The sequence below is a fragment of the Juglans regia genome, chromosome 10 (genome assembly GCF_001411555.2).
Source record: "Juglans regia cultivar Chandler chromosome 10, Walnut 2.0, whole genome shotgun sequence".
NCBI lineage: Eukaryota > Viridiplantae > Streptophyta > Magnoliopsida > Fagales > Juglandaceae > Juglans > Juglans regia.
The window spans coordinates 33,365,694-33,388,369 of NC_049910.1; the positions used below are offsets into that span (position 1 = coordinate 33,365,694).

Sequence of the window (22,676 nt, forward strand, 5' to 3'; positions counted from 1 at the left end):
AAGCTTCACACACATTGAAATCTTTCTTGGGAGCTCATTCGGCTGGAATTCACATGCCTTGAAGGTTGAGGAAATTGGTGATGTGAATCTTATTCCAAAAGAACTGTCACTCAAGATTGTCATTCCAATGTGGCCTGAGGGTATCCCGGATAGTGCATCCGTGTAGGAAATATTGAATTAGCAGAACAAGACAATGTAGATGATGTACAAGGGCATAGTTCAGGCCCTCCAAACCTTCACAGAAGCCAGAACATTACGTGACACACTTAGCCTACGAGAATGGAGTGTTACAATTTGGTATCAGAGTTGGTCGAGAGATTCTGTAAACTTTTTGAAAAGAAAAACAATTACTATTAATTCTAAGATAAAGTTACCTTGGATGCTTTTGACCCGCTCGAGAGTTATTGGAATATTTCATATTAAAATAAGTCGTTTATTAGCTTTCAGTAGATAGTACTATGATATTGTTACTGTACTCGGAATTACTGTTATTATTATTGTTTTAACAGAAGCCAGAACATGATTTTGATTACTGTAGAGCTCATATTCATGCTAAGATGATGATAGGTAAATTGGTTCATCAATGTTTTCTAGAAGGATTGAAGTACCTAGCTAGCTATCTCAGTGTCCTTCAATATGATCTCTCCATTTTAGCGGAGAAAAAACAAGAGGGTGCATCCAAAATCCATATAAATATCAACTCAAACTTCATACATAAATCCATTTAAAATCAACTATGCTTTTTTTATGATTGAGTCATTTAGATTCTTGCCTGGCCATTTGCTCTGTTAGTCCATTGATCTTACTGAAGATTGAAAGGTGATCACAGAGCGAACTGGGATAGAATTCTTCGCAGACACCAAATCTGAAGTTCTCGGATCCAAGTCTAATTAACTTACTTCTGACTCCGATTCTCACAACATAATTGCCTTGCTCTGATTTTAAGAGACAAGCTGTTTCTTTTGTCATATGAGGTCTCGTTTAGATAGTGAGATGAGATGATCTGTAAATATTAATGAAATGATTTGTGAATAATATTGAAATTGTTTGAGTTAGTATGTTTTATAAAATTTTAAAAGTTGAATACAAATATTATAAAGTTAACATATTATTATAATATTATTTTCTTAATATTATTTTTATTTTAAAATTTAAAAAATTGAATTATTTTATATATTTTATTTAGAAGTTTGGAAATGATAATGATAGACTTACTACTTCCTACCACCTATTTATTATTCTCTTTATTTTTTTAATTTTTATTGTTATTTTCTTTTACTTAATAATTAAAGAAGTAAGGATGTTATAAATTACTTAAAAGAAAATAATAATAAAATAATAATAAAAAAAAAATACACTATGGAGTAGTAAAGATAGGGGTGGTACGAAGTAATTAGTTTATCATTATTCTTTTGGTATTTAGATATTAAAATAAGATAAGATGAAATAAATTACGAAAAATTTTCTATCAACTTAAAATTCCCAATGAAATGGATGTTTGTTAGATCTATTTTAAAAATTGCTCATAAAAACTAATTAAGAACTGATCATCAGATCCTGACATCCTGTCAGGTCAGCATTTATCATTTCATAATTAATAAAAATATACAACAGCTCATAGTTTAGGGATTTAAAGTTTACTTAATCCCTAATTAAATATGGTATATATAGGAAGATGATAAATGCTAGGTTGTTGTATATATATATATATGTGATAAACGTGGATATAACACTGAATTTGAGGCTTTGCATGCTATCATAATTTATATAAAGATCAACTTGATAGATAACCCTAAACTCATAGCTACAAGTCCTTAGTACATTAAATATTGTCAGTTTGTCAAATTTATATGGCAACCGCATGGATTAAGTAATCGGTCCCCCACCAAACTAGGGCTTGGGAAATCCTCAGCGCCCTTATCCACTCAGGATGACATTATTAATTACTTTGAATTCTTTATTCAATCATAATCTTCTTCTTCTCCTCCTCTCACTCTGTTTTTTTTTATTTGAAAAAAAAAAAAAGAGCTGGTAACCCCACACACAGTTATCCCGGCCCAAACTTATTAAAAAACCCTCACTTATCACGAAAGAATACCGTGATTACAATTCATATACTTGGAATTACAACATTCATCGATAAACCAAATCCCAAGTATTCAAGAAACACAACCAACTTATTAAAAACCAATAGCCAACAAATCACTCTGTATGTAATACCAATATGAATAAGGAAATACTCTTAGCTACAAAGAGATTACACAAAAGTAATCTCACAAACTGACGTGGTTTGATGTGGTTCGTCAGATTATAAAGTTACTTTTATTGTAAAGTAGATCTAACGGATCAGATAAAATCACGTCAGTTTGTATGATTGTTTTTGTATAATTTCTTTGTAGATGTAGCAGTCATCTTCAAATCAATCATTAATGAGATTCACTACTTTTTTAATTTTTTATAAAAAAAAAAAAGTTAAATTCATCTCAACTTACTTCATACATTTCAACTTAAAAAGTTAAACACGTCTCAACTTAAAAAAGTTAAACACATCTCAATATGACCTATAAAATACTACTATTTACAACTCGATTTAACTCATCTTAATATTTAAATATAGTCTTATAATCTTCATCTTTTTATATTTTCGACCCTTTTGTTTTGAATGTATTTTTTTTTTTTTAATAAATCACGTAGCGCCAACATAATAGTACCATATCAAAAAGATCATCTAGACAATAAGTTTCAGATAGTACAATAACAATACTCTACCAATATTCAATGTTTTCAACTGAATTGGGGTTGCTAAATAGTGACCAACTAACTGCTTTGAAATTGAAGCCAAAACTGCACCTTGTTCACACTACACCTTTTCTTTTTCTGGTAGGTTCAGGCATCTAATTTCAAATATCTAATTAAGTACTCTATCGGATCATCATGAAAAATAAAATAAAGTAGTTTCACTTCTACAAGGCTTGCAGATTCTTCAAGACCATAGTACGTAAGCTAAAAAAATAATAATAATCTAGAAGAGATTTGGATGGTTCCTCGTCTTCATGCAGTTCACACGACTTCCTTAATTACCCCTTTTTTCCTTCTACAGTTTCAGTAATCTCTATTATTTGGTCTCACGGAAAACTATAGCCACAAATTAATTAGATGCCTTAAATGTCATATCATACGATTAAATTGTGAAAAGGTTGTATCAATATTATCCGATCATTATTAGGTAGAACTGAATTCTCATTATAAGAAAAATAAATATTTGTGACGAATTATTTGTAATGATAATGACTATTTATAATAAAAATAAACTCATTTTAATAGGAACTAATCATTTTCACAAAAAATAACTATCTATAAATATGCAATTTTATTATAATAGATCTAGAAGAAATATTATAATTTTGGCTAATTTTTAAAAACATCGTATGGAACATGTATTTAGATCGTGAACGTAACAACAACAACATAATAATAATAATATGAACAGTGTCATGGAGCTATTGGGTCAGCCTTGGGAGTTGGGAGTCGAAGGTCTGAATACAATATGTGATAATTAAATTAATAATTCCCGTCGGTCTTTAGGAATGGAATGGCATGCATATTGCATGACTTAAGGTCAGGGATGACACATGCTACGTATATTTAACGAAAAACTGTCATTGTGGAACATGTAAGTTGCACGCGCTCTTCTACAATTTGGGATCTACTCTCAATTCATAGGATTGTAGTTATTAAATAGTCTTTGAAATATGGATAAAATATCAAAAATAAGCCCGTATTATCACAATTGAAATAATCAATTTTTAATAATATGATATTCAGGGACCAACTTCAAGTCAATCAAGCTTAATGATATATAGTAATCATATTCCTCAACTTGTTTTACAACTAATTAAGTTATATAAATATATATAATTGTGTAAATTATTTTCATAACTACTCCCTATTATTACCTAATAATGACCCAAATCCCAATTTGATAAAAATAGATTTCTAAACTTGTGCCGTTATATTATTCATTTCTTTTTCTTTATGAAAATCTTAAAACATGATTAAAGAGAGACACGTCAACAATTTCATAAATTCTAAAATTGGCCAGATGCTAACACTTCTTTCGATCGCTCTCTTCCTCTTCTCTGACTCCTTACTCTCACCAAACTCTCTCTCCTCCACAAGCTCTCTCTCCTCACTCAACAAATTCTCTCTCTCTTCAACTTTGATTCATAGTCAATCTCTCTCTTCTCACTTTGTGAAAAATTAACGTTTCGTTTGTTTTCAGAAAGCATCTCATTTCATCTTATCTCATATCATCTAATCATTATAACTTTTTCAACTTTTAATACAAAATAAAATAAACAATTCAACTTTTTTAAATTTTAAAATAAAAATAATATTAAAAATATATTCTATCAATATTTTATTCAACTTTTTAACTTTAATTTCATCTTATTTGTAAAAACAAACGGACCTAAATTGAAAGAAATGAAATTTATGAAGATGGAATTTGATTTGTTAGGAGGGATTACTGGCAGGTTTGGGGCCAAAACCAAAACACAAAATTCTCATCTCATCTCATCTCATCTCATCATTACACCTTTTTCAAATCTTCATACAAAATATAATAAACAATTCAACTTTTTCAAATCCCAATACATATTTTTCAAATCTCAAAACAATAATAATATTAAAACTTAATATTTTAAACTTTAAAACAAAACACAAAATTCTCATCTCAATCCCCAAACCTACCCTTAAGGCTTTTTATTGTATGATTAGGTTAATGTATTGGAGATTTGTTGTAAATAATTATTAAAAATTTGTTATAAAGACTTTTCAAATAGCATTACTAAAAAAGTCTCTCAAATTTTTATTTGAACGAGAGAGGCTCAACGTACAAATTCCGGAAATGAATATACCCGACAAACTGGCTTACACGCGCAGCCATGACGCTGGTGGTGAGTGAATTCACGACCCATGTGAGACACACGAGCTAGTTAAGCCTGTCTTTGGCACTGCCGTGCGGGGCACGGGCAAAAAGGTTGGTTGACGGTCGCTTCCTTCAAAAGCCAAAAACACATGCCATTGCTGACATGCATCCTCATTCTTCTACATTTTATTAATTTTAAAAAAATAATATTTACAGTTATAAAATATAAAAATATTATACAATTATTTTAAAAAAAATAAATAAATATATGATCCACATAAAAGAATTAATTATTTTAATAATATATATCATTCTTTTTTAAATAATTACTCAACATTTATATACTTTATAATTATATATAACATTATTTTTAATTTAATTTTAATCCAATCAAAAAACAACCTACGAATAACGAATCAAAATTCAAAGAAAATAATATAAAATAAACCCCCAACCAACCAACCCTTCATTCACACTCTCAAATAAAATAGGACGATGCTACAGCCCCGATGGGCTTTCGCTGGGGTGTAGTATTGTTTTAATTTATGTATTATATAAATTTTTTAACATTTTTATATATTTAAAAAAAATAAAAAAATATTTTAAATATTATTAAAAAATATTTTTTTAATCAAAAGTAAAAAAGAATTATTAAAAACACTTTCTTAATCATGAAGTAAATACTTCATGATTAAGAAAATATTTTTTAATAATATTATAAATTTTTTTATTTTTTTTAAATATTTAAAATCATTAACAAAATCTATATAAAAAAATTAAATAAAAATACATAAAAAAAAAAAAAACACACATAGCCAGAGCGGGACGCTTAGCATCTTCTAATAAAATAATACCGATTTTGATTCCATTACAATATTTTTAAAATCTGGTCCTACGTCACCAGTCACACCACCATCTTCGAACTGAAGAAGAACTATAGTCCCCCCAAACCCCAAGAAAAAGAAAAATAAAAATAAAATAAAATAAAATCCTCAGCCTTTTTCATCATCTCATTTATATATAAATATACTTGTGGTTGAGTCTGGCTTGCTTCTTTCTTTCTTTCTTTCTTGTAGCGCCATGTCTTCCATAATAAGTCCACAAAGTATGGTCCTGGCGACGGCCATGGCTATCTCCGGCACCGTCGTCCTCCTCGTGCTTCGCCTCCAGAAGTCTCTCCCAGTCCCAGCTACACAATTGCACGTTGACCCAGTTTCCCAGTCCTTGCCGCCGACGACAATTCTACGTTCTTGTATCTCAACTGGTACGCCAAAGTGAATACTCCTCCTCACATGCATTCAATATTTCTTTCTGTCTCTGCTAACGGGTGGTGTCTTTTCTTTTTTTTTTTGTATTATTTTATACTGTATATAGAGGGGACGAAGAGTAGTGAGAAGAAAAAGAAAAGGAGAGTGCACTTTGCAGAAGATGTGGTGGATCCGAGTGGGGATGGGGAGCAGTATAGGAGAAGACAGATATTTAACAAATCTTCTTCTTGTTATTCTTCATCAACTTCACCATCAACAAAGCTGGAAAAGAGCAGCAGAGGTGAAAGCAGAGGAATAATGGATATGCCTGCCAATAGGGTGGCTCTCTACAATGGAATTCTCAGGAATCGTGGGGTTCAACGATTGGCCTACTCTCACTGATTTCTGAACTTTGTGTCTACAACCTTTTCAAGTTCATTGTCTGCAGCGTGGGCTTTGTTCCAGCTTTCTACATCCAGTTCTCAGAAGCTGATTAATTGGGTATAGCTAGGTTGGTTGGATCCTCTTTAAAGTGATGGTTTCTGTTGATAATCCCAGGAGAAATTTTCTTGGGTTTTGTTCATAGTTGGTGTCTAAAGAACTGATCTCTTTTGTTTTTTACTTTCCTCTTGCCTTTTCTAATTTGCTTGTTCTCTGTTTCGCACATGTATTCAAACAAATCACATGTAACCATAGTCTTTTTTTTCTTTTACCCCCTCTTCTCAAACTTCATTAATATTTAATTTGTAGGTATTTTCATTTCTTTTCTTCGTCTGACATGTAAATATATCGACTGCTTGTATAAAGCAAATATTAAGTGCACTTTTTATTAGTTAATTTGGTTAATTTCTTTTAAATGGGCTTTGGAATTTGACTCGTCTTCGTTTAGATAATGGGATGAGATGATATAATTTTAAATGAGTTAAATAAAATATTATTAGAATATTATTTTTTAATATTATTATTGTTGTGATATTTGAAAAAATTGAATTATTTATTATATTATATATAGAAATTTAAAAATGTTGTAATCATAAATGAGATGAAATGAGATGAGTTGAAAGTGTTTTTATATCCAAACGATGCTAAACTACATATCATTTTTTGCACGAATTTCATAAAATATAATTATTAGGTAATATATGAATGAAGCCATGGAATCATCCTTACCATATTTTTTTTTTAGAGAAAACTACCGTATTAATGGTTTTTTTACTTCTTTTTTATTTTCAAAAGTGATATTCGTGGTTTTAAGAAGTTTCAAAGTAATAATTATATTTATGGTCAACTTTCAAATTGGTCTCTCAGTCAATAAAATTAATAATAATAAAAAATTCATAGCCAAATATACATGTACAATAATTTTTCTTATTTTTTAGCATATTTTTATTTTGTGACACTTTTTTTTTATTTTTATATACAACTTTGAAGGAGAGAAAAGGGAAGAGAACTAGGTTTTGTGAGGTGGGCCAATGAGTAGTCTTGCTCACATGCATATGCCTATGTCTGTAAATGCACACAATGCATAATGTGAACATGACTTTCCGCATAGATTCCTCTCCTTTTTCAACCCAAAGCTCTTTCTCTCAACCACCCAACTTAAAAAAAAAAAAAAAAAAACTCTCTCCATTGACCCATTGACCCATAAAGCCATATAATTGAAGTCAACAAAACTTCGAGACCATGAAAATTTAAATTATCAAACTTTTTTCTATTTCTCAATTATTGATCAAGTCTATTTATAACTTGATCACTAATTTTTCTTACGATCATACTAATTGATGCTTTGCATTTTAAGTAATTCGTAAATTAATCAACAAGCAACTGAGAATTAATTTTGGTGGGTTGAATTCGTGACTGCAACAAAATCATTTTATCTGCTGCTTTGTGATCATCTTCTCGTGCATTTTTTGAGAAAAAAATATATTTATAACTGTGAATTGTATAATTATCGCGTAATTATTTTGAAAAAAATAAATAAATTAAATATGACACTCACATAAAAAAAATTATTTTTTTAATAATAAACTCTATTTTTTTTTTAAATAATTACGTGATAATTATATATTTTATAATTATACGTAGAATTACTCTTTTATGAGTGTAGTGGTATCATCACCTCGTCGTTTGTGGGGGTTCCTTTTGAGACCGATATTTCCTTTGTTATTATTATATTTTATTTACCTAAATATTATTATATTTCAAAAGAAGAAGAAGAAAACATTTCTGGGTCCCTAGTGCCTGCAGCAACTACGTGTTCTAAAATTCCAAAAGGCTGGGTTACAAGGTAAGGTTACTCGACCTATGCAGATTCGATGTTATGAACAATCATCCGCACAACCAATAAAAGATAGAAAACTTAGAAGTAGTAGGCTTTGTCACTCTGATGAATAATTAAGGTATCAATTCACTTTAATCACTTTCCTAACAATGATTTTTTCCGCTAAATTGGGCAATTGCCCATCCTTTGTATGAACAAGTCTGATTTCAACAATACTTTTGCTTAAAAAAAGGATCATATGGAGGATTGAAAATAGTAAATCAGTCAGAATTTGGTCTGACAAATGGTTGCCTCAACCAATTACTTTCAAAGTACAAAGCCCTATTAACATTTTGGATGTAGAAGCTAAGGTTGAGGAGTTAATCAACTCAGATACAATGAACTGAAAACTTAGTTTATTCAAAGAAATCTTTACAACAGAAGAAGCAGATCTCATTAGTCAATTACCCATCTGTCACACAAATAGGCCAGATAAATTAATATGGAGATGTTCAACAAATGGATTATTCAATGTAAGGAGTACATATCATCTGCAATGAGAAATACAAAGTAGAACATAAGGCCAATCTTCACAAGAAAGACAAAAGGCAGAAGAATGGACCAAATTGTGGAAATTGTCACTCCCTTCATCAACAAAAACATTTTTGTGGAGAGCTTGTCTTAACATTCTGCCAACTAAACTCAACTTGTGTAAAAAGAAAATCTTGATAGATCCTATTTATCCTTTATGTTTGCAGGAACCAGAATCTATAGAATATATACTATGGGACTGCATATCAACAAGGGATGCTTGGGGATAGTGCTCTATGAAAATTCAAAAAAGCACTGGTTTATTCAAGAGCTTTCAAGATCTTTTGAAAATCCTGTTTATAAGGCTAAACAAATAGGAGATGGAGGAATTGTCAATAGTGCTATGGAAGCTATGGTGGAGAAGGAATGACTTTATCTTCAGAAACACTTTTACTCTTCCTAATCTTCTAGTGAAACAAGCTTATTAGTTTTTGCAGGACTTTAGAGCATCTCAGGTATCGGTAAACAATCAACTTTCAAACTCTTTTGCTAGGAATGCAGGTTGGGTACCTCCCCCAAATGACTTTGCCAAAATTAATTGGGATGATGCTGTGGATAGGGTTAATTGTTAGATAGGAATTGGGATAGTGATGCATGACAGTGAAGGAAAAATTTTGGCAACAATGAAGAAGAAACATGTTTTACTCCCTAATCCTTTATTGGCAGAGACTTATGCTGCCCTTCATGTAACTATCTTAGGAAAGTTATATTGGAGTGAGATTCAAATAATGTTATGCAGGTTATTCAAGGACGTATGGAAGATTTGAATTCTGTAGAGATGCTAGTAGCAGATATAAGGACCAAGCTTCAATGCTTTGAAAGCAGTTCCATCAAACACATTCCTAGGGAAGCAAATGTAATTGCACACACGTTAGGCAAGAATGCCTTAAATCTGTCTGAATGTATTGTAGACATTGAGGATCCTCCCCACTGTATTCTGTCTCTACTATAGAGACTTTTATCTATGGGAAGTAACACATATTCAAAAAAAAAAAAGAAAAGGGTATCAATTCACTTTCGTAAAATTTTTCTTATCATATAATCTCATATTATCTAATCATTACAATTTTTTCAAATTCTTAATAAAATATAATAACAAATTTAACTTTTTTAAATCTCAAAACAAAAATAATATTAAAAGAATATATTCTAACAATATTTTATTAAACTTTCAATTTTTTTTTCAACTTATATCATCGCATCTCATCTCATCTGCAAAAATAAACAAGACCTAAATTACAGCTGAGCTGGGAGGTTGAAATGATCTCAGATAATTTGAATTAATTTATTAATAGTAATATTTTATAAATCTCGTTGAGATGTATTTGAATGTAAATATATTAAAATATGTATTTAAATATATAAAATATGCTAAAATGAATTTTAACTTTTTATGTGAGATTAACAAAATAATAATTCTCATTAATGATTGATTTCAAATGATTTTATCTTTCAAACAAAGCCTACAAGTAGATGAATAAGCACTCTATTTATTATAATTATAAAAAAATATTTTTTACCAGTTGATGTGACAGACATTCACATTAGTACACCGATGTGTTAACTGTTTAGCATGTCAATAAATAGATTTGCAAATAAAAATTATTATGAGCTATGCTACGGCCACTGAAAAAGTGATCTGAAAAATTGTCCGAATGATGTATTTTATTTTTTTATTTTTTATGTATTTTTTAATCTTCATAAATATTTTTTTTAAAAAATAAAAAATTTACAACATCATAAAAAAAATATTTTCTTAACCACTAAGTTAAAATAATAATAATAATAATAATAAAATAATCATTCGGGAACCAACGCATTTCTGAATTATTATCTTCTCACCACTCGTCCGAGTATGTTTGGGCTGAGATTTGATTGAGCTAGTAGCCATGTGAAACCTGCATATTTCTAGACTGAAATACAATGAGTGAACCAAATTAATCGTGTATGCACAGAGATGCAGAGCAGAGCTGGTGTGAGAAAATCCAAGGAAAAGAGACAGGCGGCCGGGAGGGACAAGAATTACAAAGATTAAGATTGAAATATTTGAAATGATATGGCTGTTGCATTTGGGCACACCACACCACACCACACACATTCCTATTCCTAGTGACCAACATCTACATAGAGGAGAAATTTGCATTTGACAAGTATACGTACCTCTGTTACAAATGCTTTTTTTTTTTTTTATCTTGTAATGATATATGTTCAATGAACCCACCAATTTCTCAATTTCCAAAACATATTTCAAGTTTGTTTTTGTTTGCAATTAATCCATATATATATTCTTCATCTCAGCACTTTCGAAAGTTGAAGGGAAAAAACCATATATATATATATATATATATATATATATGTTTTTAATATTTTTCTTAAATGATCTGAACGTGGCCGAATTGACAATTTGTAGTGACCTGCATGGGAGAAAAAATTGTATACCTCTGTCCAAAGACGACGAATCTTGGGACCAAATTGTACGTTTTGTTCAAAGAAGCTAGCTATATAGAACAAGCATGATCATCATGTGTCGTGCAAAATGAGCAAAATATATAAATATCATGAAGAGATCGATCGATAGGTCACCGTGCGTGGACGCAAACGAATATCCAATCATACCACGTTTTTAAGTAGATGGATGAACACGTACACAGAATAGAGACAACTCTGATCTTCTCTAATTGTTATGTCCTATCAGGATTTGAACTCGTGGGCGCATCTCTGCCAAACTTTATAATGTTGCATTTACAAATTATATATAGTCGTAGAGTGTGCAAGTGTCATGCAGTCGCTTTAAAAAATAGTAGAGTCTATTATTATAAAATTAATTTCTTTTCATGTAGGTCTTATATTTTTTTATTTTTTTTAAAGTGATTGCACGGCGTTTACGTACTCACAACTGCAACTATCATTTCTCACAATCAAATTGTTTATTTCAATTTGAATGTTGGGTACAACATGCAGAAAAACCAACTTTCACAAACTAGAATGGGCATGATCACTTATGCATTCATGGTTCCCAAAAGAACATTTGATTGTGTGACCAGAACCTTCCCAAATTGGTAGATGCCTTTACTAGTCAGCAGTGGAGCATGACATATCCCATTCACAATCATCCTATCAAGAATTACAACCTCCATCAGTAAAGGAACGTGACGCCTGAAAATCAAAAGATCAAAGAGATGGGTACTTTTGAGCGTGGGTTATGGGGTTTTCTTACTAGCTAGTGTCTCTTTTTTTTAAGAAAAAGAGCCAATGCTTTTGCTTAATTCAATAGTGCCAGCTCCCTTGCAACATATAATGAAGTCACGATTGTGTATCTTCCATTATTAATCAAACCCAAATTAAGAACAAAAAGTGAAACAGTAGTTATACATTCATCACCAACTTCTTGCCAATCATGTTTGCTTGTGTAATTCATATATACCTCATCAAAAGGCGCTTTGAAGATAAAGATTAGCTTAATTTAGTGATGATGTTGATCTCAATCGGATTTATTAATTGTTGTATGCTTCATTAATTAGTGGCAATGACGATGGATGATGTGGCCTCTATTTAAGGTTGGAACATCCCCTAACACTAACTAATTTGTTGCAACCATTAGCCATCTTTCACCCAAAAAAAAAGAAGAAGAAGAAGAAGAAGTAATACGCATTACCATGTAACCAACAGAAAGTCAAATAGGTCGATTTAAAAATGCCAATGCCTATATAAAATAATGATAGGGTTACGATTTTATTACTATTCATTTACTACTCAATTTATATTTGATTTTTTTTTAATTCTTTATTTTATTTAATGATTAAGAAAGTAAATATTAATAAAATTATATATTTTTTTAATTTTTTCTTAGTGATTAAAGATGTTAAAAAAATACTTAAAAAAATGATAAAAAAATAAAAAAATTTGAAATGTACTTGGATAGTAGATGGGTAGTAACCCTATCACTACCCATGTCTATATACTTAACTGCTGATCATCTATAGTGATCATGATATAATTTTATTTATTGATATGATAAATATATCTTAAACCTTCAAATTATAAAATATTTTATATTTTGTACCCAAAACTATTAAAATTAGAGAAATAATATTTACAATCGTGAGTATATAAATGCCGTATAGTCGTTTTAAAAAAAGTAAATAAATATGAGACTCATATGAAAAGAAATTAATTTTTTAATAGTAAATCTTACTTTTTTTTTAAATAATTATACGACACTTGTACACTCCACAATTATTCATAGAATTAGTCTTAAAACTAACACACGGGATTGTGTTACAATACCAACTTTTTTTTATTCATCGCATATGTCATGATTTAATTAATTGGGGCACTGGACCAGTGCCCCCGTGATTGCGATAGGACTCCTGATAGTAAATTAAATTCTCCTATGGGCATCGGGGCTGGGGCAACAAAATTAAAATCTCCTTTATTTTTATAGATGAAATGATAGATGAGATAAATTAAAATTAAAGTTAAAAATTAAATAAAATATTTTTAAAATATTTTTTTAATATTATTTTTAAGATTTAAAAAAATTTAATTTTTTATTTTATTTTATATAAAAATTTAAAAAAATTATAATAATGAGATAAAATGAATCAAAGTAATTGTGAAAACCCCAAGTTAGTCTTGAACCTCATCCCATCTCGCTAACTATTTGCCCATTGGTCTGTGACTCTGTGCTGGGCCAGACCCGGCCCAAGTCTCCTAGTTTCAACTGTTGAAACTGACCCGCACCGTCTCCCTATACACCGAGCACAGAAGCCGTAGTCCGAGAAGACATTGTTCTGAGCAAAACGCCTGCCCCCACCAAACAGGTATTTATCTTTCCATCTTCTCCTCCATTTTCTAATCGCTTAAGGTTTCGAAGAACCGTCGGGGGGTTTCTGTAATTATGAACTATAATTATTTACTGGTTTCTCTGTCATGCGACTGGCTAATGAGGTTTGCAAGTAATTTGATTGAGAGTGTCTTTTCTGTGCGTAGATTTGAGTGTGATTGCGGAATTTAAGGGGAAATATTGGTTCTTTTTGGGTACCGTTTGTTTCGGCGGAAGAATTGCCCCTTTATCGCTTATGTTTGTTTGTCTTTTTTTTTTTCGCCTTTTAATTTTACTTTGTGGCACCCCATGTGTGCTTCCTCTGCAAAATTTGCTTCTGGTTTATGTGTAAAAAAGTAACTGTGTAGGTAAAGGACCGCATGTGATTAATACGAACTTGGTCTTGAACTGATGGGAATGTAGAAACAATGTAGTACTACATGTTCTTAATACTTCACTAAAATAAGGTTAGTGAAGTTTGTATGTTTCGAAGATCACCTTGATGGTAATTGATCTTGATTTAGAGTTCTATGCGGTTTCCTAGAAAAACAAAATTAAAATTCTATGCAGTGATAGGGTTTGGGCAGCCACAAATATGTGCCAATTTGTATGTAAATTGTAATATAATCTTTAGGTTTAACATATTTTCTTCCCGTGTATTTTCTCCCTTCCTTTTTATATCTGAAAGCAAGTGGAAACATCCCACACCATATTCCAAGATCCATGGTGTAGACACAGCCGTTGGATGCGCTCTGGGTATCGTTGAGCAGGCTGCTTCTTGGGTTAATGATTTTTGGATTTTTGACTATGTGGTTAGAGATGTGCATTTACTGTTTTTCACAATCCCCTCTTCACTGTAAGAAAATGACCAAGTTTTAAGAAGTGAAAGCTTTGGTGCTTCGGAGATCAGTGGATGAGCTTTAATTTTTCTTCATTAAAACCCTATTTCTTTGGGTGGTTACTCATATTTGTGGTACTAATCTCCAAAATCAGCATTTCTTCTTTCTTTCTTTTCTGATGTTTAGACACATCTATTGTGTTTTGTGCTTGGATAGCACTACTTTTTGAGATTGAATAAATTACATTGACTTATAAAAAAGAAGTGAATGCAAACCTTTTTGTGATATCAACTATTGTCGGAAAAGGTCCCCCCCCCCCCCCCCCAAAAAAAAAAAATGATGGTCTTCTACCAATGTAATCCATTTAATTTTTTTTATTATTATTATGGAGCCATTTTTCGTAATTCATATGGTGCTTCCTTTCTTCCTATATAATATATATTGTTCTTTGATGGTTTTTAGCATCCTACTTATTATGATATAGGTTGATCGCTTTGCTAGATACATGTAACTCTATTAAGTCGCGTAACTCTATTAAATCACAACTTGTTGTTTTACATTTGATGGCATCTTAGTTTTGATCTTCAGTAGCAATGAAGGTGCGGTCATCAGTTAAGAAGATGTGTGAATTTTGCAAGACAGTCAAACGCCGTGGCCGTGTTTATGTACTATGCACAGCTAACCCCAAGCATAAGCAACGACAAGGCCTGTCAACATTTGCATATGAAGGCTCATCTGATCCTACGTATGCATCTTTTATTTCATTCCTCTCTCTCTCTCTCTCTCTCTCTCTCTCTCTCTCCATCCATGATTTTCCCCTTTTTTCTTTATGTTGATGCAATAATGATGGGGAACATAAGTTCCTCATAAAAAATGACATTAACATATATATATATATATATATTGCCTCAATACTTATAAAAAAAAATATATTGCCTCAATATGCTCAAAGTTTTCAGCATTGTCAAAGTATGAACCTATATGTCTGCCATATCTGCATCAATATGAAACCTTTACTCATTTGCTGGATGGGCCGGCCACTTTGCTTGATGGAAATGAAGTTGCCACCTATTTTGAATTATTATCCAATGAGTTGCGGCACTAGCACAAATTATGAACTGTTTATTTTAATTTTCAGGTCTTCAGACACGAGTGCCAAACTGGAGAGTTTGCCTAGTCACAACCTCCGGGCTGGTCTGGCTTCTCTTATACCCAGAAAGCAGGAGCCTTTAATAATGTATGGATGGAGGGCAAGCCTAGCATCCATCCTGTTCAAAAAGGTCAATTAGCATCCTCCTACTCGAAAGGGTGAGAATGATTTAGGACAGAAAGTTTGATAATGAATTGATTTTTGCCTAGTTACTCATAAAAAACGAAGTGATTTTTTCCTCGTTGAATCTTGTTTTGTGCTGTTATCTCCGTTGTGCATCTCTTGACCCTTTTTTGGTATTCTGTTTAATTCCGATGCCATATTGGGGAATGGTGAGTTGGGTAAACAAGAAGGCCAGAAAATACAGATAACAATTTTTTCCTTTAACCTCGTTGGTATTTCCCCCCCCTCCAAATTTTTGCCTTCTTGCTACTCATGATTTGGAATCCCATGATTGTGGAGAAGAAATGTTGGCCGAGATGAGGGGTCTGTTTTCTTCTGACCTCTCTGTGGAAGGGAGAGGAGGTAGTTTCCAAGCCAGGAAGTATTCTCCAGTTCAATGAAGTTAGAGAATTATATTCTACTTGCATCTTGTCATCCTCAGTTACATTTGTTGATGTAATACATTTTAAATAGTTGTTCATTTAAGTAATAGAAATACAAAACCATTTAAAATATACCACATCATAAATAGGTTATTTATATTAAATTTTATGATTTTATCTACAATTTTTTACTATTATGTTCTGCATTTATATAAAGAATAATGATAAGAGTTACTACTCTACTACTACCTATCTACTACTCTTTTTGTATTTGATTTTTTTTTTTTAATTTTTTTTACTTAATGATTAAGGAAGTGAGTATTAGTAAAGTTAATATCTTTATATAATTTATATATATGGGATCATATGTCATGATAACTAAATTGATATTCTATTTAAACAACATGTATTGCATTAAGAATATGAGTCATTATTGTTTTGTTGAACTTAAAATTATTTTCAGTGTAAAATTAAAAAATATTATCATATGAAATAATAGATTCTATATGGCTTATATGATTTGAGACAGATTTATATTGAGTATAGCTTATTTAATATTCAAGATTAAAGTTTTGTTCGACCTTGATTCATTTAATGTTTAAGATTATTTTATTTTTCAGTCTTGATTTTTTTGTTAAATTATATTTAAGATTATATTTAAGTTTTGTTCGAATGCAAATTGTTCATTAGGGGCAAGGATATTGAGTGCTGATACATTTACGGGCTGGCAGTCACAAGAAATCCATGGTTCATAACTTCATTGCACTGTTCATTGCACTGTTCATTGCATTGTGTATCGACTTATTATAATTATAGTATATACTATTAATTACAATATTTATCCGAGACAACCCACGAAAATAAGTTTTTATTTTCTGTTGAGTAATAGTTCTAGTATGTCTAAGGTGCGGTTTGCAATCATGACCTAAACTCAATTTTGACAATCAAATCATAAATGTATTATTTTTTTGTATCCAAAAATTCTAAATTACTCCTAACAATGTTCAAAAATACAACGTAACAATATTAAATTAAGAAACCTAGAAAAGAAGTTACCCAAAAAATGTAAACCAAAAGAAAAATAGTTAAGAGGAGAAAATTTATTTATAACTTTCAAGAGTCCGGGGCACGAAATTAAAGTTTATTCTGGAAGAGGTCCAAAAAGTTGTCTTGGAGAGGTTTTCGACATAAAAAAAATATATTTATAAATATTAATTTTTTATGGTTCTAAATCCCTCGGTAGTTTAAGAGAGTTATTTGAATTTTCTTCTAAAATATAATTAAGAAAAGAGATGCAAGCATTTCTTTGCAAAATATCCATTCTAATGGCTCCATTACCATGTTGCTGTTATTCAATTACTGTTAAATTAAAATGTCCACTGTGAGAAAAATGAAAAACATTCTTCTAAATATTATTTATAATTAAGTAAACAGAAATAATATATATAAACTTTCCACTTTTTTATTATATGTATTTTGAGTTTGAGATTTTTTTCTAATTTTTTTATTAGATTGTTTTTAAATATATAATTTAAAGAAACCTATACTTATGCTTAATTTGGATACTAAGATATTTTAGGTATTCTGATAATAATTTATTATTATTTTTTATTACTATTTAACATTATATTATTATTTTTTTACTTTTTTTTACAAAATATCTGAAATATGTCACTGTTCAAATGAATCTTACTATATATATATATATATATATATATATTTTTATGATAAAAAGGTTGTTGAGAATAATAATTAAAGAAAATGATTACACAGATAATTATAGTAAAGAATGGGGTCCATTACTTTTGTCACTGTTCATCACCCCAATCATCCAGTGGGCAAGAAAGTGGCAGAGGCGCAGCCACTTCGAAAGTGTGAAATCTGAAAAATCACCCAATCAATGCCCTGATAATCCCATATCCGCGGGAATTCAGCTTTCTGATTCTCGATAAATAAACGTAGAAAGAAAAATCACGAATATTTTGGATTTTGATTCGATTTTTGTTTTCTTACTACCATTTTAGAATCTAGGGTTGCCTCTGTTGGTTTTCTTGGAATCATGTCTAACTGCTGAGTTTTGCTTTGATTTTTGGCGATTATGGTGACGATAAATAGCTCGATCGCTGCTTGGATCAGTCACTTTCTTGCTTGCATGGGGTAAGTCCTAGGTTTCGAGCCCTAATTGCTGATAATCAGTTTTATTCGGATTGGATTTGATATTTGGAAGTACTTTTCTTGCCTTTTTGGGTGTCTTTAATTGCTGCCATTTTTGTTCCCAAAAAGCAAGGAGAGTACTTCAGTTAGGGATGTTTCTGCTATTAATGTTAAGTTTTGGCTTTCAACCTTTTTTTCAAAAAACAAAAAATGGCCCTTTTTGGAATGACCGTTGACTTGTTTGTTCCCGATCTTATATCTTTTTTTTGGTTAGCACGTTGTATTTGTCTCTATTAATAGTAATCTGATCCTTTTTTTTCCAAGTAGAGTATTCAAAGTTCAAGTCATCAAGGCAATATAAAGTTTTACTTCGTCCATATATGTATGCAAGTATGTCTGTATGTGAGTTGCATCTAGTCATCTCTAATTAACTTTTCATGGATGAGCATGCTTACAAAATTGGCGTTGGATTACATTGCCTCCTCGTACCCATTATGCACCAAAATATCAAGATGGTTGGAGATTAAAAACCAATCCCATCTATAAAGTATACAAATTTAGTTAGATATATATATATATATATAGTAAAAATACTGCTCATGTCTGATCATTCAAAAAGACCAGCTAAGCATCATTGGCTTTGCAAGCAAAAGTTCCTAGATTCATGGAGATATAGAACATCATATGAGCTACCATGCTTGCATATCCACCAGTTGAGTCTCCACTAATTGTTCCAATAATTACATATCTGATTTGACCTATGGACAAACATCACGAGCAGCGTCGCTGCTTGAAGCCTTCATCGGCAAGAAGGGGTCATTTGCTTTCTGGCCATCACAGTTCTAGTTGCTGGTTGGGCCAGTTTGATTGGCCGGTCTGCTCTGCTTTTAAACATTAGAAAGATAAGAAAACTAAGTGAGTGTATAGATGATAAATTTACTCACGGAGAGACTAGTTGAAACTGAATGAAGAAATCAAAGCTGCATTAGGTCATTGGCCATCACATGGGAAAAATGGTTGAGAAACTGCACCTGAAGTTATTTTTGTATATTGCCCCTGATAATTGTGAATCAGGTTTGATGGCACACTGTTGATACTGTATCTGGACTTCACAACTGTTGAACTTGAATTCTTTTACTCCTAATTGTGAAAAGGAAAAGGGAATAAATGTTAATGAGTACTACTTATACCGGTTCAAGTGCTGACACTTACTGATCTGGCCTTAATGCTGTATTATTTTGGCTGTGCTGCATTTATTGTATACGTGGTTTAACTTGGTTTGTAACAGAACAGTGGTTGCTTTGGATGTTGTACTGGACCCACACCAATTATTGCTGTTGATGAGCCATCAAAGGGGCTAAAAATTCAGGGGCGCATGGTGAGAAAACCTAGTATATCGGATGATTTTTGGAGTACCAGCACATATGATCTGGATAACTGCACTGTTCAGTCTCTAAAAAGCATCTCATCTATCAGCACATCAAACCAAAATCTCAATTGTGACAGTGGCATTGGTAGCACAAGCAGCAATTCTGACTTTGTAAATCATGGCAAGCTTTCTTACATTATTTCTTTCTTTCCTGCTTTATTTACTGAGACAAATATGGTTGTTTCTATATGGAGCCATCTAGCATATTTTGATCACCCGTTTTGGTGAGTTATGTTCATGATTTATGGGTTTATGGCTTGTACTTCCTGTTTAGTGCAATTTGGGTTTGTGAGACAATATCAATAACGTGTACATTTTGCCCATTGCAGGTCTTCTTCTCTGGAATCAAACCAGGCTTCAATGGATTGGAAGTAGCAGGTTCAGAGATCAGTCGCATCAAAGTCGGGAACCCAGATTAAGGTGTCTTACTTGTGTCTTTTATGATGGGTTCATTACTTGTAATCCTGTGTCAACCATCCAGCAAGTTAATAGATTAACCACTACTATTTCCCATCTACTAAAATCAAAGCCATCACCTTTTAAATGGTTTCTTAAATCATTGTGCTTTTTATGCTTTTTAATGAGTAATGATAGTAGTTCCTTTTGATTTCCACACTTTTTGAAATGAAGGATCAGTAATGATCAATATGTGATGGGAACCAAGGTGGGCCTATTGTGGGTTCAAGGGATTCCATTCCTGTCGGTTCATATCAATATATATTTTCATAATTTCATTAAGAAAGGAGAAATCATATGGAGGGGTGATTATAAACACATGTATCTGGCTAGAATCCCCATTACTCACGTCATGACTTGTTGTATCTTTCAGTTGGAATGCAAGCTATGAAAGTTTGCTTGGGACCAAACAGTCTTTACCCCAGCCCATTCCTCTATCTGTAAGTGTGCTGTGTAATTTGGTAATCTTGCTTTATGTTGTTGGATTAATTTGCTAATTTCACATTCTGATATGCGTTTATAAAATTTAATTGATAGGAGATGATAGAGTTTCTTGTTGATGTATGGGAGCAGGAAGGGCTGTATGATTAAGTGTATTCGTATCAAGATAAGAGTCTTTTGTATATAGTTGAGGGCTAAGGAGGAACAAAAGGATCGAACACATTTTTCTGTTTCACTTGTAATACAACACACTAATGACAGTACTCTCTCTCTCTCTCTCTCTCTCTCTCTCTCTCTCTCTCTCTCCCCCCCTCTGTATATGCTTTATTGGACATGCCCTTTTACCATATTCAAACTGAACATAGATGCAAGTGTGTACATAAAATACATAAACTTGCTGTTCTCTTCTTCTTGTTGTTGGGTTGTTATGGTCATTCTTTCTCGTTTTATTTATAAGAAAATTAAACTATATGTTGTTATATCTGTCGGATTGACTGTTGCGTATACGAGTGTGGTGCATCCACAAAGAGTTAGATGTGCTGGGCACGCACCCTCAGAAGAACATTGTAATATTGGATACAATGTTGTGCCTAATCAAGGCACAACAAGGCATCAATTGTCGGTTAGTGTGAATACACCGAACATGGCCTGACCTTGTGATATGCCGGGAAGGAGCCTAAAGCTTATATGTTCTTTATCGATGTTCTTCTATAGGGCTGGTTTGTGATTCATGCACACAAGGACTTTGTTACATGTGGTTCAAGTATGTTAGGTTGCTTTTCCAATTACTTATGGAGAGCATGAAGTTTCCATCCTGCCGTCGAACTACATCCAGGGAGATGTTGTCCCTAGGACTCTCAAGCTTCCAACTCAATTTGGGATTGTTTCAAGAATAACGGTACTAGTCTTCAACTTGAAATTTTCTTCCTTGGCCATTTATACTTTGCTTATCTGGGGGGCTTTTTAACACCTTTCTAATTATGTCAACCGCCAAAATGAAAAATCAATCAACTGGAGTGAGGAGATAATAAGATTCAGATTAAAAAAATAGCATTTCTCATTATTCAACCCTGGGTTGTGAGGACTATATATGGCTTATCATCGAGGGCTGCTTTACATGAAAAGAACGATAAAGAAGTGCTATGTCTAGCGCCGTAAATAAACACGACAAGTCGTCTAAGATCGGATTGGTCAAACTCGAAAGTGACTTGATTCGTTTAATAAATGAGTTGTTAACTTGATCATGAATACAAAAACGATACAGCTCATACAAAACTTGGTTGGACCCGTAAAAGTTCATATAAACTCAAATAATTTTATATATATTGTTTTTTACAGTATTATCTTTATATGTATAATGAAAATATTTAAAATACTCAGAGATTAGTGTTAGTAATGTTCCTAATACTACACGTTACTTGAGTCCCCCTCAAATATTTAACAAGCTGTTCATGAACATAAAATCTAACTCGTTTTACACCCATTACTCACTCGAACTCGACTCGTTTACATTCCATTTATGGGACTTTTACACATGCAGAGATAAAGAGAGGGAGAGAGATGTTGAATTAGAAGCACATCAAATAGTATTGGCTCTTTCAGATTCAGTGAAACATATTAGGTGGTTGGTTGTTGCGATGTTTTCATGATGAAAAACATATGCCTCTTTTTAAGCAAAATCTTTGCATTTGTCCCTCCATTTGTGAGGTGATGGGTCTAGAAGATTTAGAATTCAAAGAATCCATATGGTTCACCAAATGAATGATCTTGATAAAATAATTATCAATTATTAAAAGCTTTCCCATCATT

At 31.8% G+C, this 22,676-nt stretch overlaps 2 protein-coding genes across 5 annotated transcripts; both read left to right on the forward strand.

The window, feature by feature from the left end:
- The first annotated feature begins 5,976 nt into the window (after positions 1–5,976).
- LOC109010752 lies at positions 5,977–6,999 on the forward strand. Its single transcript, XM_018991662.2, has 2 exons — positions 5,977–6,194; positions 6,305–6,999. The coding sequence occupies exons 1-2, from the start codon at positions 6,011–6,013 to the stop codon at positions 6,577–6,579; spliced, it is 459 nt and encodes a 152-aa protein (XP_018847207.2). The 5' UTR covers positions 5,977–6,010; the 3' UTR covers positions 6,580–6,999.
- A 6,747-nt stretch (positions 7,000–13,746) lies between these two features.
- On the forward strand, positions 13,747–21,276 carry LOC109010750. Of its 4 annotated transcripts, none has more exons than XM_018991660.2 (8): positions 13,747–13,851; positions 15,281–15,437; positions 15,831–16,000; positions 18,503–18,544; positions 19,835–20,091; positions 20,300–20,390; positions 20,800–20,866; positions 20,964–21,276. In XM_018991660.2, exons 3-8 carry the CDS (start codon positions 15,936–15,938, stop codon positions 21,015–21,017), a joined length of 576 nt encoding a protein of 191 aa, XP_018847205.2. In that variant the 5' UTR covers positions 13,747–13,851; positions 15,281–15,437; positions 15,831–15,935; the 3' UTR covers positions 21,018–21,276. The 4 variants fall into 4 exon arrangements, with proteins under 4 accessions (XP_018847205.2, XP_035550984.1, XP_035550983.1 ...); XM_035695091.1 differs by having other exon boundaries at positions 13,755–13,851; positions 15,284–15,437; XM_035695090.1 differs by having other exon boundaries at positions 13,777–13,851; positions 15,268–15,437.
- The last annotated feature ends 1,400 nt before the right edge of the window (positions 21,277–22,676 follow it).